This window comes from Terrapene carolina, unplaced genomic scaffold (assembly GCF_002925995.2).
Source record: "Terrapene carolina triunguis isolate 2854851 unplaced genomic scaffold, T_m_triunguis-2.0 Scaffold66, whole genome shotgun sequence".
Lineage (NCBI taxonomy): Eukaryota > Metazoa > Chordata > Testudines > Emydidae > Terrapene > Terrapene triunguis.
The window spans coordinates 15,117,392-15,132,611 of NW_020664417.1; the positions used below are offsets into that span (position 1 = coordinate 15,117,392).

General features: G+C 48.7%; 1 protein-coding gene across 1 annotated transcript in view; it reads left to right on the forward strand.

The window, feature by feature from the left end:
• The first annotated feature begins 819 nt into the window (after positions 1 to 819).
• The window catches only part of NAA15 (N(alpha)-acetyltransferase 15, NatA auxiliary subunit), a 67,253-nt gene continuing 52,852 nt past the window's right edge, over positions 820 to 15,220 (forward strand). Inside the window, exon 1 of the mRNA XM_024198538.1 lies at positions 820 to 1,125. Within this exon, the coding sequence (XP_024054306.1) occupies positions 1,072 to 1,125 (54 nt within the window). The 5' untranslated portion in view covers positions 820 to 1,071. The remainder of the gene's footprint in view (positions 1,126 to 15,220) is intronic.

Below are 15,220 nucleotides of genomic sequence, written 5' to 3' on the forward strand. Positions count from 1 at the left end.
TTTTTTGTAACTAAAACTGGTTCTGCAAGATTGGAAGATAGCAGGGTGAGGCTGCAGGTGGAGGTGCCATGTCAGAGCAGTGTAAGGGGAGCTGGCACTGCACCAAATGCCCACATATGGTAGCTACTCATCACTTTTGGTAAAGAGCCAGAGAGAGAGGTATGCTATGTTCCTCCAAATGGCATGTACCCAGGCCTGATCTAGAGTAGGATTTAAAGGCACAATGTTAGCACGAGCTAACAATCTAATCATTTTAATGTAGCCAAAGCGCAGCCCCTTTCCATGAGCTAAGCCTTGCGTTCCCCCGACTTTAGCCCTACCAGGCTGACACCTTAGAAGCAGCAGACCTTGTTTACATTAGGCTTCTACAACGTGCTAGCTAACTCAGGCGATCAGCACACCTTAAACCCTAGGCCAGCCGGGCCGGAGCTGTCCAGCCTCTGGTGGGAGAGACGCGCCTGCAGCCAGATCGCAGGGCCCGTAAAATAGAGGCGGCCCCGGAGCCGCCGGAGGGCGAGGAAGGGCTGGGCGCAGGTTGCTGGGCTAGGTGCATAATGGTTGGTGCAAAGCCCCCGAACGGCCTCATTTCACCCCGGGCTTTTGCGGCTGCGGGGGATGGAGGCGAGTCACGACAACTCCGGCCGCTCCGCGGGGGACGCCTGGGACGGGCTGTGAGTCACCAGGGCGGAACTCGGGAGCAGCCTCACTTCCCAGCATACCCCGCACCGACTCCCGAGCCGGGCTGGGCAATGGGGTCGCGGCGCATGCGCGTTGAGCAGCGTGACCCGGCTGGGGAAGCCCTAAGCGGCGGCGGCCATTTTGGCGGCGCCTCTCTCCGGCCTGTTCAGTTACCACGTGAACTGTCGCCTGGGACTCGGTGCGGGGCAAGGGGGATCCCGGCGCGGATACGGCGGCCTGGAGGGGCCGGGCCTGGGACGGAAGCGAGCAGGGGGCGGCCCGGCAGGGAGTCCCGGGAGGCGGCGGTGACCGAGCAGCGGCAGGAGACACCCCGCCCCCCGGAGCCTCCAAGCGGAGCCGGAGCCTGAGCCGGCCGCGGCAGCAGCAGGAGCGATGCCGTCTGTGAGCCTCCCGCCCAAGGAGAACGCGCTCTTCAAGCGCATCCTGGTGAGTGAGCTGGGGGGGGGCCCTCGGCGGCGCCTGGCCAGGCCCCTGGTGTAACGTAGGGAGCTGCAGCCCTGGCTGCTTCGGTGGGACGGGACCTAGGGAGCCCCCACACCTCTGCCTGGGCCCTGGCGCCGGCTCTCGTCACCCCCTGTTCCGCTGGTTGCTGCATCCTCCCAGCTTCAGGGTCTGTCTTCCCCCGTTGCCCCCTGAAGAGGAGCGGGAGGACGGACGAAAGCCCCCCTACTCCCCCGGTGCCTGGGAACGAAGGATTTCCCCCGGCATGTGGTAGGAGGCCCGGGAGAAAGAGGTCCGGGGGGGCTGGGCAGAAAACCCGAGGAGATAGGAGGAAAGTCTATAATTGAGGGGAGTTTCCAACCCCTCCCCGACAGTACCCCCCTTTCGAGCCTCTTCCTCCCGTGCTGTCCTGGGTAAGCAAAAGCGAAAGGGGTGGGTTGGTTTCTCGGGCTGCGTTTCGCTGAGGGAGCAGAAGAGCTCTGAACACCCATTAACTAGTGAATTTTTAGTTTGAATCCTGCCCATTATGTTTGGGTGAGGGTCCAGTACATTGCGCATACTGCGTTTTGCATCTTACTGACCACTTCAGAGTTGTGTAAAGAGAGTCAGACGTGATCCTAAACTAGTGCAAGATCCTAGGCTCCTTAAAGCATCCTGAATTCACTAATTCTGTTCCTACAGTAGCTGGGGGCCTTGGGGTTCCTCTGGGTTTTTTAAAAGTCAGATTTGGAGAGATTAGTTCTTGCTGTTCAATAGAGAATGTCTCTTTGGCCAGAGGAAATGTAAAATGGTGAAGGTTTTAGAGTGACTTTTCCTAGACTAACTGAGCAATTAAGCCTTGTCTACGTAAAACATTTTGACAGTTTACTTTCCCTGGATTCTAATTCCAGCATATGTCAATGAAACAAGCTCTGCACCACAAAATAATTACTAAGAGTACAAACGAAGACATTATACTTTCCATTTAAAGTGTGCATAAAAGGAATGCATAATTCACTGTACAAAGCAATATAATAAGTACACATCAGCTTTGATTCAGTGCAGTATGAAATTTGAATATAAGGCACTTGGGGCAAATGGAGTATTGTAAGGTGATGGATCAATTAATGAATGATTGTCAAGAGTTTCATATTAAGAGGATTCCCTCTTATGTACTTAATCTTGAAATATCATATAGTTCTCTCCCACAACTTTTTTTGCAAAATATTGCATGTTAGTTTAGGTTTCCAAAATGTTTGTCTGTTTTTAAAGACCCTTAAACTTATTATGTGCTCCCAGAGATCAGGAATGTTAAACCAGATTCTGTAATCTATTTGAAATGTCTCAGATTGCAGAAATTGTAATCTGTACCACGGATGAAGACAATTGGTTTATGCAGAGAAACTCATTAGAAGGCTGCATCTTATTCATGTTAGTTCAATCTTATCAATTCTCCTGAAATAATGAGAAATATCTCTTTTAATATACACATCTTAAGGTTTTTGTGTGCAAAACATTCTTAAAATCTTCTATAAATGTTTGCTTTTAATGTATCATATATGTATTCTGTTACATAGTGTTTAGTTTAAAAACACTACATTAGAAATGTACAGAACTGTAGATAACTGCACAATAGTTAAGAGTGCAAAGGTATGTATTATCATCATGAAACATACAACTTCAGTTAGTACTGAAGAACAGAGGTCACCACCCAAATGTGGACACAAGTACATTCTAAATCCTTGCCATGCAGTCTCTTCAAACTTCCTTTGAAAAGTTCCTCAAATATCAAAGTTGTCTTGGCATTCCACTTTGAAAGGTGTGGTTTGGAGTGTTCTGTCATAGCTGGAGTTTAGTGTAGATGATATTGAGGAGCAATAAAGCTTGGTCCAGCTCAGGAAACTTGGTTTTAGGCTGAGATCTGTTCCAGACCAAGCAGATTTTGTTTAGCCTGTTTGTTTTCATTCTGGTTTTTTTTGTTTGTTTGTTTTAACTGGGCGGTCTGTTGTCATCAAGTTGGGGGGGGGAATCTTTGTAACCTAAATAACTTCAGTTCCTGTGTGATGTACAATTTAACATTTAATGCTCCTCACTTTTTCTGCCCCTTTCCCTTTCATGGTATTTGAGCCCACAACCACGGTTCACACGTGTAGACCGCTCTGTGGTTTTCTGATTTGTTGCAAAATAAAATAGGAAGATTGAAAAATAAGTTTCAGTATTCTTATTGAAAGCTTGACCAGTGAACATGCCACCTTGTTTCAGGTATGTCATTTCTTTGTATATATCAAGAGGTGACTTATAGCTTCAAGATTTTTTCAGCAGGCACTGATGTGATCTAGCCTACAGAGTACCCAAAAGAGGCGTATTGCCCTTCAATAGATAATATTGTTACACAGAACTTTTACCAGAATACAGAACCATCGAAACTGCAGTTCTCTCAGCTGTTGTAAACTCAATAGTTCAAGCAGATAAACTGCCATTTTATTTTTGTAAGCAAAGATTAAAACAGACATAGATATTTTGGACACTAAACCAATTCTGTATACTTTGGAGAGGGGTCTCATTTATTCATAGTGTTAAGAAAATTTACTCAAAACTTGAGTGTTATGCCTTACAGAAACAGGACAGGATCTGATCAGTCTGTTGGGAAAATAATTTACCTTTTAATCTTTGGAGGTTTGGAGCAGTTGTCAGTTTTTTAAAGCTATCAAGATCAAAAATCTGTAACAGAAATGTTTATGTAGAAATCTGCTTGCAAACCTGTTCTTCCACTTATCTGTGTGTGTCCTATCACTGTTTGCTAAAAGCACTAAATAGAGTAAGATTTTCCTAATTTGCTCATAGATGTACGGCAGTTTTACTGGGAATGTGCTCTGTGTGTACCATATTTAACATTTTGGCACTTCTGTAATACAGACAATCAAGGCTCAAAAAATCCATTCACCCAGTATGAGTAAGAGACCCTCCCACTTTCTGCTGAACTTAAGTTCATTTTTTAATATGTTTCTCTAGCTCTTAGAGATACGAAGGTATGCAAGTGCAAACCAAGGTTAAACTAATTCACTGTTCTGTTAAATCTGCAGACAGAGCGCTCCAGTACCTCTGCTATTGTTCAGGGCTTCCACAGGGTGCAGAAGAGGGAAAGTGGATGTCCTAAGTTGTCACTTTTCACCGTTTCTTTTTGATCCTTGTGGGCATCAGTGAAACTTACATTAATTGGGTCTATTTCATTCAACTGTACTTGTACAAGCGATGAGCAATAGCAGAGGCTAACACTGGAAGGAGGACTCAAAATGGGGTTGAGAAGAGGGGAGAGTAATAAACACCCCTTTCACCAGACAGAAAGTTGCAGGAGGGATAAAACAACATACACCCCCTTTGCGGTAGCTGGTGAGTTTTAATGTAATGGAGAAATGCACTTTCCTTGGAAGGAAAGGAGAAAGTGGAGTGAAGAAAAAGGCAAAGAAGGTAAAACAAAATCAAGGCATGCAGGAGGTAGGACTGTTTGAGTTGTAGTTTACAAATGACTGGTGAATTTTACAGGTTTTTGGCAAATATTCAGTTAATTCTTACACTATTTAACCAGCTTTCATGGTATGACTAGCTGGTCAAATACAACTCAGCAAATGTATTTAGATTAGTACCAATTGGATATGTCAAATATTAAATGAATGCTTTTGTTTGACCAGACCTAGTAGTTACATGCATGGGGGGCGGGAGCGGGAATAATCAGAAAGCTGATTTGCAATGATAGTTAAATATGGTACATGATATTACAAAAAAATTTTATTCTTTCAAATTGCAGAGGAAATAACTTTGGGGAACAGTATCCTTTTGGGAAAGCATGGTGTTATATGTACTTTTCACCCTGGCTAGTATTGGCTTAATAGGTGTCAGGTAACTTTTTTGAGCCTCAAATATAACAATATTTAATTTCAATTTTGTAAAGAAAACATTTTCAAATGAGGAAATTACACCTAGGCCATGTCTGCTATAGGGATTATGTTTCTCCACTGCTTCAAAGCTTTGTACTAGATGTGCTAAAGTAAGCATCATATTGAAAATATTCCAAGTATGTGTTTTAGATCTAGTATTAAGTACATACTGTGTGGTGTTCAAGATGTATTCTTTTATGCCATGCAGCAGCAATCCGGTCCAAGATTAAAGATTGTGATAATTCCAATTTATAGTGATAACCCACTGAGTTAATAGGCTATACACCAACGATGATCATTGCTGCACCATAATGTTACTGGTTACTTGAGTATGCTGAATTCTGTAGTTTAAATATATATATCGCCATGCTCTCAAATGGGTAGGGATAACAAGATGATATTGTATTGGTTTCTGGTTTTCCTTGCTAGGAAGGATATTTTACTAATGAATCTTTCCAGTAATTAGGTGGAAGAATGGTCTTGTGGATAGGAACTCGGACCTAGGTTCAGTTCCTGTCTCTTACACAGCCACCTTTGTGACCTTACTGCTTCTGTGAAAATGAGAATATTGTTTCCCTACCTTATAGGAATGTTGAAGATCAATTTTAGTGTTTGAAGCTCTTGGGGACTATAGGCCATGTAAGTAATTAGGTAATTTAATAAGCTTGTTTACCAACTGAAATTGCTGTCTAGCATCAACTGTATCATGAATTTTACACACAAAATTCCCTGCTCAAAAGTTCATAGTATTTATCATTTGATTCTCTGTTTTCTTAAGTGTGAAGAAAAAGACCCTTGCTTGTGATCGAAGAAGCTTCTACCTAAGGCTCTTATCTGAAAGAATAGGAAAAATCTCCGAGTCAGCCATAGCTGTAAATACAGGAATCTAGGAGCAGATATGAAATTAGCAGAACCCAGAGGTTGTGCATTGCATGACAGTCTGGAGTGGGGAATAGTCTCAGTGAAGGAGATGGATCCAAACTCAACCAGTTTTGTACAGTATCTTCTGTCAACAAATGCTACCTTCTGTCTTGCTCCAATTGAATCTAACCTAGCAATTTATGTTTCAGTTTCTTCCATATACTTTGGTGTCAGGAAGATCTGCTGGTTTTGCTTGCTGGACATAGTCAATTTAGATAAACCCATTGATTTATTGTGTGTTATCACTTTTAAATGTATCACAGACATTGAATAAGAGCAGTGACAAGACTGAACTTTTCTGGACTTGGCAGATTCAGGTCCTTGGAGAAGACGACCAATTGTGCATTGCTACTCTTACGCTGATTCTGTTCTCAGACCTAACATGTTTCCATCTACTTCTGTGAGAGTCTGCATTTGAGCTAGCATAATCTTGTGATCCATGATGTTGAAGAATGCTAACAGGTCTAGTAGTATGGAACTTCAACCTCCATTCTGAGAGAGATCATCCATCAGTGCTACCAGTGTGATCTTTGTGCCATATTCAGTCATGAAGCCTGATTGAAAAAGATCTAGAGTATTGGATGGAAGTCAGCTGTTGTTTGGCCCGCTGCCACTTTTTGAATAACTTTTCCAAGAAGGAGACACTAAAAATAAGGGAATAGTTGCTAAGATAGTTGATGCTGAAAGATGGCTTTTTGAGCAAGTATCACACTTACATGATTAAGGATTATGAGGAGTTTGTCTTTGTCAGATTCTGTTCCTCACTAGATTTCACCACCAATGAATGGAGGAACAGTTCAGATGTTTGTACAGATTCTTTCTACACCACCACAAAAGAAACATCCACTTTATTTCTTAGACTTGCCTGAAGTTAGTTGGGGGAGAGATTCCCCCACCAAGTGATTCCAGTGTACCTGTGATACTTTCAGTCAATCTCTTCTGGGAAGTAAGACAAGGTTCTTTGCAGCTGGAGGATTCTTTAGGCCCTGGGACTAGTGTAGATTGCTGAGACTTGCGATCCAGAACAATTCTGTCTGCCAGGATTTTACATCAGTGGCAGAAGGCTATTTCTTAGTTTTTTACGTCTCTAGCATAGGATTAATCAGGTGGTTTGCACAGCTGGTTCAGATTAAACACACATCTTTCTGCTGAGGTGCTCTAATCTTCAATCCTCCATTTTATGTATGTCTTTAGTCATTGAACCAGGATCCCCTGTCAGGATAGTGTGGGGGTATCAGATGCCTAGGGACTACTGTGTTGTTTGGTAGGATCAGGGGTCAAAAAAATCCACTTGCTCATGTGTAGTGGTTTTCATGTCAATGTCACCAACTTTTTCCGAATCTTGGGCTTGTCTTCACTGCACCAGGGAGCTCGAATTAGTACACTGGAGTTACTACATTTGAGCAGCTAGAGCAGTGGATCTCAACTTATTGACCATTGTGGGCTGCATATGTGGTCCACAATGTGTAATGTGGGCTGCATCCAATACTACCTGTATGGCCCTGAGGATGTCACATGGGCAGCAGCTGTATGCTGATTGGGCCACAAGCGGGCTGTGGGCTGCAGGTTGAGAACCACTGAGCTAGAGTGAGAGTGACCACATTGCAAAACAATCAAGATACACAGTGATATTAAATGAGTGAGTGGATTAGCAGCAGATGATTTGTTGCAACTTGAGCTGCAGCATCTCCACTGCATTACTAACTAGAGATTCTTGTATCTGGATGGAAGTCGGGCTGGGGCAAAATTCAAGTTATAGCTTGAGTTAATAATGCAGGGAAGACAAGTCTGACACTTTCATTTAAAGAAAACCTAGTCTTTATGGTTGCAAAGAGATGGTTCCCAACATGACCCAGATGTAAACTGTTTAATTATCCTCTTCCTATGACACGTCATCACGGCAAAAAAGTGTGTGTTCTTAACTCTGGTTAGCTAATGCATGTCAACTAACTCAGGTTAAAATAGAAGTTAAGACAGGGCAGCTCTGCTTCTAACATGGAATAGCAGCTCAAGTTCAGCAGACATACATTAGTAGAGATCCTCCCACTATCATCCTCATAGTAGCCAATAAACCACAAGTTTTGGTGGTGAAAATGGTGAGAGTATTGAAACTGTTACTACTTGCTTCAAGCAGCCAGAGGGAGTCAGGGTATGTCTACACTGCAATTAAACACCTGGGGCTGGCCCGTGTTAGCTGACTTGGGTTCAGTCTATGGGGCTGTTTAATTGTGGTGTAAATTCTCAGGCTCTGAGACCCTGCAATGGGGGCATAGAATTACAGCTGCTCTTAACGTGATCATTAGTGAACGTGGAAAAGCTTGTTCAGTGATTGAAATTTCTAGGCAATAAACTGAGTTTAAGTGGGGACAGCTATTAAATGTCCTGTCCAAGGGATTGAATGCATGCACAAAAAACGGTTACTCACCTTTGTAACTGTTGTTCTTCGAGATGTGTTGCTCATATCCATTCCAATTAGGTGTGCGCGTGCCACGTGCATGATCGTCGGAGAATTTTCTACCCTAGCAACACCTGGTGGGTCGGCTGTGGAACCCCCTGGAGTGGCGCCTTCATGGCGCTGGATATATACCCCAGCCGACCCAGCGCCCCCTCAGTTCCTTCTTGCCGGCTACTCCGACAGTGGGGAAGGGGGGTGGGTTTGGAATGGATATGAGCAACACATCTCCAAGAACAACAGTTACAAAGATGAGTAACCGTTTTTTCTTCTTCGAGTGCTTGCTCATATCGATTCCAATTAGGTGACTACCAAGCCTTACCTAGGCGGTGGGGTCGGAGTGAGACATCGCTGAGTGCAAAACCGCTGATCCGAATGCAGCATCGTCTCTGGACTGCTGTACAAGCGCATAGTGAGCGGCGAAGGTGTGGACCGATGACCAAACCGCCGCTCTACAAATGTCCTGGATCGGGACGTGAGCCAGGAAGGCAGTTGAGGAGGCTTGGGCCCTCGTGGAGTGGGCGGTGAGGCGTGGCGTTGGGGCACCGGCCAGGTCGTAGCAAGCACGAATGCAGGACGTGATCCAAGAGGAGAGATGTTGCGAGGGGACCGGTAAGCCTTTCATCCAGTCAGCCACTGCAACGAAGAGTTGCGTCGTCTTCCTAAATGGCTTCGTACGCTCAATATAGAAAGCAAGGGCCCTGCGTACGTCCAAGGAGTGCATACGCTGGTCTTGGCGCGTGGTGTGCGGCTTAGGATGGAAGACCGGGAGAAATATATCCTGGTTCACATGAAAAGATGATACCACCTTGGGAAGAAAGGCAGGGTGGGGGCGAAGCTGCACCTTGTCTTTATGGAAGACTGTGGAGGCTCAGACGTGAGCGCCCTGATTTCAGAAAAACGCCTTGCTGAAGTGATGGCTACAAGGAAGGCTGTCTTCCAAGATAGGTAAAGGAGTGAGCAGGTAGCCAATGGCTCAAACGGGGGCCCTGTAAGCTTGGAGAGAACCAGGTTAAGATCCCACGCCGGAACCGGTTGACGTTGCTGTGGGTATAGACGGTCTAAGCCCTTGAGGAATCTGACTACCATCGGGTTAGAGAAGACCGAGGAAGCGTGTTCTCCTGGGTGGAACGCCGATATAGCGGCCAGGTGAACCCTGACTGAAGATATCGCCAAGCCCTGCTGTTTTAGGGATAAGAGATATTCAAGTATAAGTGGAATTGACGCCTGCAAGGGGGGCGTGGCCCTCTGCTCGCACCAACAGGAGAAACGCTTCCACTTGGCTAAGTAAGTGGTCCGTGTAGAGGGCTTCCTACTTCCCAGCAGAATCTGTTGCACGGGATGTGAGCATCGTAGCTCTGCCCGATTCAGCCATGGAGCATCCACGCCGTAAGGTGGAGCGATTGCAGGTTGGGGTGACAGAGTCGGCCATGGTCCTGAGAGATCAAGTCTGGGCACAAGGGAAGCGTGATCGGAGTTTGTACCGATAGCTCCAGAAGCGTGGTGTACCAGTGCTGTCTTGGCCAAGCTGGAGCAACTAGAATCATACGTGCCTTGTCTCTGTGTAGCTTGAGCAGTACCCTGTGGACCAGTGGGAATGGAGGGAAAGCGTAGAACAGCTGGTCTCTCCACGATAGGAGGAAAGCGTCCGACAGGGAGCCCGGAGATCGCCCTTGGAGGGAGCAGAACACATGGCACTTCCTGTTGGCTCGTGAGGCGAACAGGTCGACCTGGGGAACTCCCCATCTCTGGAAGATGGAATGGATGATATCCAGGCGAATCGACCACTCGTGCGTCTTGAAGGATCTGCTGAGACGGTCCGCTAGAGTGTTCTGGACTCCAGGGAGGAACAATGCCATGAGATGTATCGAGTGGGCAATGCAGAACTCCCACAGGCGAATGGCCTCTTGGCATAGGAGAGACGACCAGGCTCCTCCTTGCTTGTTGATGTAGAACATGGCCGTGGTGTTGTCTGTAAGGACTGACACGCAACGGCCATGTAGGAGACCGAGAAATGCCTGACAGACTAGGTACACCGCCATCAGCTCTCGAACATTGATATGCAGAGCTAGTTGGGATGCGGTCCACAGGCCCTGGGTATGGTGCTCCCCGAGGTGAGCGCCCCAACCTAGAGATGAAGCGTCTGTGACCAAGTGCAGGGAGGGTTGTGGGGCGTGAAATGGCACTCCTGCGCAAACCGCCTTGTGATCCAGCCACCAGGTGAGAGAGGTCAAGACCAAGTTTGGTACCGTGACCACCATGTTCAGGTTGTCCTGATAAGGACGGTACACCGACGATACCCAGGCCTGAAGTGGGCGAAGCCGAAGTCTGGCATGCCTGGTTACGTAAGTGCAAGAGGCCATGTGTCCGAACAGGCCGAGGCACGTCCTTATTGTGGTGATCGGGAAGACCTGGAGTCCGTGGATGGTGTTTGTGATGGTGTGAAACCGAGTGTCTGGCAGAAGAGCTCGGGCGAGTCTGGAGTCTGATACTGCCCCGATAAACTCTATTCTCTGGGTTGGCTCCAGAATGGACTTTTCTTTGTTGAGTAGAATGCCTAACTCGTGGAAAGTTTGTAGTATTATCTGGATGTGAGCTTGAACTTGCTCCCTGGCGCGGCCGCGCACCAGCCAGCCGTCTAGATACGGGAATATCTGTATCCTTTGTCGACGAAGGTATGCTGCCACGACAGCCATACATTTGGTGAACGCTCTCGGAGCTGCGGACAAGCCGAAGGGAAGGACGGCAAATTGGTAGTGCACATTGTTTGCTACAAATCGAAGGAAGCGCCTGTGTGGGGGTAGATTGCTATATGAAAATATGCGTCCTTCATATCGAGGGCGGCGTACCAGTCTCCAGGATCCAGGGAAGGGATGATGGTCCCCAAGGAGACCATGCGGAACTTCAACTTTACTATGAATTTGTTGAGTCCGCGTAAGTCTAAAATGGGTCGCAGACCCCCTTTTGCTTTGGGGATCATTAAGTAGCGGGAGTAAAACCCCCCTGCCCCTTAACTCTGGCGGAACCTCCTCTATGGCCCCCATAGAGAGGAGCCCAAAAACCTCCTGTGTAAGGAGATGCTCGTGAGAAGGGTCCCTGAAGAGGGACGGGGAGGGGGCGTGGGAGGGGGGGAACGAAGAAAACTGGAGAGCGTATCCCCTCTCCACCATGCGAAGGACCCAACGGTCTGAGGTTATAAGGGACCAAGCACGGTGGAAACGGGAGAGGCGATCCCGAAAGAAAGGAAATGGATCCTGGGTAGTGGCAGGCATGCCGTCCTCGAGCACACCTTCAAAAATTTTGCCTAGGTCCTGAAGGTGATCTAGGAGGGCCTTGGTTCTGACCGGGTTGGGGGGCGGTCGGCCTCCGTCTACCACCTCGTCCCCGCCTTCTGGGGAAGTCCTGTCTCGGACGAGGAGGAGGAGGGTAGAACCTTTGTGGCTGGGGCCTAAAGGGCCTGCGCTGGGGTCCTGGGACATGCATCCTCAGGGAGCGCATGATGGTTCTGGAGTCCTTGAGGCTCTGCAACTGAGAGTCCGTCTTGCCCGAGAACAACCCCTGGCCCTCGAACGGCAGATCTTGCAGGGTCTGCTGCAGTTCTGGCGGTAACCCCGAAACCTGGAGCCAGGAGACGCGTCCCAGATGCTAGTGTCCTGGCGGCAGAGTCCTCTATGTCCAGGGAGGCCTGCAAGGAGGTCCTAGCCACCTTTTTACCTTCCTCCTCTAGGGCCCCGAACTCTTCCCTCAAGTCCTGGGGGACCAACTCTTTAAATTTACCCATGGAATTCCATGAGTTGTAATTGTATCGACTCAAGAGCGCCTGTTGGTTCACGGCTCTGAGCTGCAGACCCCCCGCTGAGTAAACCTTGAGCCCAAACAAATCGAAGCGTTTGGCGTCCTTCGATTTGGGCGCTGCCGCCTGCTGACCATGACGCTCTCTTGCGTTCACTGAGGAGACTACTAGTGAACACGGCGGAGGGTGTGTATAGAATCAGGGGGTAGCCGTGTTAGTCTGTATCTACAAAAACAACAAGGAGTCTGGTGGCACCTTAAAGACTAACAGATTTAATCTGTTAGTCTTTAAGGTGCCACCAGACTCCTTGATGTGTATAGAGGTACTCATGGTCTTTAGAGGGGACAAAGTACTTCCTCTCTACACCTCTGGCAGTGGGAGGGATGGAGGCCGGGGTTTGCCATATGGCATTAGCGTTAGCCTGGATGGTACGAATAATGGGCAACGCCACCCAGGATGGGGCATCAGCTGAGAGGATGCTTACCACCGGGTCCTCCACTTCCACTATCTCCTCAGCCTGTAGGTCCATGTTCCGTGCCACCCTACGCAACAAGTCTTGGTGGGCACGGAGGTCTCATGGAGGTGGGCCTGAGGATGTTGTACCCGTCACCGCCTCATTTGGGGAGGATGAGGAGGACGCCTAAGGGGGTAAAGGATCCAGATGAGGGTCCAGCTCCAAGGGTCCCTGATGTGCAGGATCCCCTGCACCGGGGTCTGGGGCCTGCGTGGGTGTCGGCACTGGAGCCTCCATGTCCCCTGGGGGAGGACGGGAGATGGTGGCCTCAGGTGCCCTGGGCTCAGAGTGTGCCGAGCAAGAGGCCACTGGTGGAGCCCCTTGAGCTTGGTGATATGCCCATGGGGTCCAGAAGGACCAATGTGCAGGGTCCTGTCTAGGGTCCTCTGCCCCCTCCTGCCAATGACCCAAGTCTTCTGCAGCCTGACCCTGAGCAGGGTATGCTGATTGGGAAGCCCCTTCCGACGAGCGAGACGCCGATCTTGAGGGCCAGGGCGGTGCCGAGCGTGGTTGCAGGGGCTCGTCCTGGTACGGTGCTGAGCGGTGCCGGTCCACAGGTGAGCGGTCTCTGTGCGGTGCCGGTGAGCGGTATTGGGATCGAGAACGGTGCCGATGGCCATGCCGGTACCAGGATCCAGATCTGGATCGCGAAGACGAAGACCGTCTGTAGACTCGGTGCGCTCATACCGGTGCCGGGAACTGCGTCTGGATTCCGACCGGTACCGATGCTCAGGTCGGTGCCTAGAAGTAGACTGGTGCCGGGAGGAAGATCTGGGCCGCGAGTATGACCGGCGTCGAGATGAAGATCGGTGCCGGAACTGCGAGCTTGCGTCGGGACCTGCTCCGAGACCGGGAGCGGTGCCGCGAGTCCACGCTTGGAGATGGCGGGCGTGTCAGGGCAGGCTTGCCCCTGGATTGCACCGTGCGAAGGGGATGCGGTGCCGCGGGTTGAGACGGCGCCGGCTCCGTGAGGGCGATGAGGTCTTTCGCCGGTGCAAAAGTCTCCAGTGTAGAAGGGAGACAGGGCTCAACCACAGGACGAGGCGGTGAGCCAGTCCGCACCGGATTCAACGGCCCTACACCCGGTGCCGGAGTCAACAGTGTTGACGATGCCTGTATCCTCTGGCGCTCCGAAGCCGGACGCGGCTCTACCACCGGTGCGGGGGGAGCCGGTGCCTGTTGGACGGCAGCGTCCTGGGTCTTGCGGGGTGTTTTATGTCCCGGAGACAGGGAACGGTGCCGAGGGGCTTGCGGCGGACGCGGTGCCGTGGGGCCTTATCCACGTCTGCTCGCGGTGCAGTACCGGAGGGTGCTGCTGGGGTGCTGCGCACCAAGGCACTCAGTGCCGGAACTTGGCGCGCCGAAGGGAGATGTGGGCTAAGTGCCGCCTCCATAAGGAGCTGCTTAAGTCTAAAGTCCCGCTCCTTTTTGGTCCTGGGCCTGAAAGCCTTGCAGATCTTACACTTGTCCGTCTGGTGAGACTCCCCTAAACACTTCAGACAAGAGTCGTGAGGGTCTCCCGTTGGCATAGGCTTAGCACAGGTCGTGCACGGCTTAAAGCCAGGAGCCTTGGGCATGAGCCCGGCTGCGCGCCGGGGGAAAAGGGGGGATAATAGTCCCCTTAACCCCGCTAACTATTTATAACTATAACTACTCTACAAAACTATTAACAACAAACTACTAATCTAAAGTATATAACTAATAACTGTCTACAAGAACTAACGAGTAAAGCTAGGGAGAGTGGAGAACAGCTATGCTGCGCTCCACAGTTCCAACGACCGTCACGGGCGGTAAGAAGGAACTGAGGGGGCGCTGGGTCGGCTGGGGTATATATCCAGCGCCATGAAGGCGCCACTCCAGGGGGCTCCACAGCCGACCCACCTGGTGTTGCTAGGGTAGAAAATTCTCCGACGATCGTGCACGCGGCGCGCGCGCACACCTAATTGGAATCGATATGAGCAAGCACTCGAAGAAGAATAGGAAGATTGCTGGTAGTTTGTGGCAGAAAATGACCTGCAGCTGTATATTTTTTTTTCTTTGAAGTAAAGATATATGATATGCATCATTGTCTTAGCAGATCATGCCATATATTTGACACTATGATTCACACTCAGATATTAGTCCTTTACTTGATTTGTATCCTTATGCTTTAGTAGAGAACATACATACATGGCCATTTAAATGAAAACTCAGTTTTGAGAGAAAATAAACATATGTTGGATGGGTAAATTAGGGCTGGAAAAGTCCATTTGCCTACTTGCCTCTGGTGAGGGGGGAAGAGGAAGAATTAGTGGAAGTAGCTTTTGCAGATTCTTAAAAAAAAAAAAAAAAGTTTCTAGTCTTTACGGGTGTGAAGATAAACTTTCCATATTTTAATACCAAGTGTAAACCAATACATTACAGACATAAGACAACGCATACGTGACTTCAGTGCTAATGCTGCTGCTCAGAGCTTTCCAGAGTGATCACTGACAAGACCTGTCAGT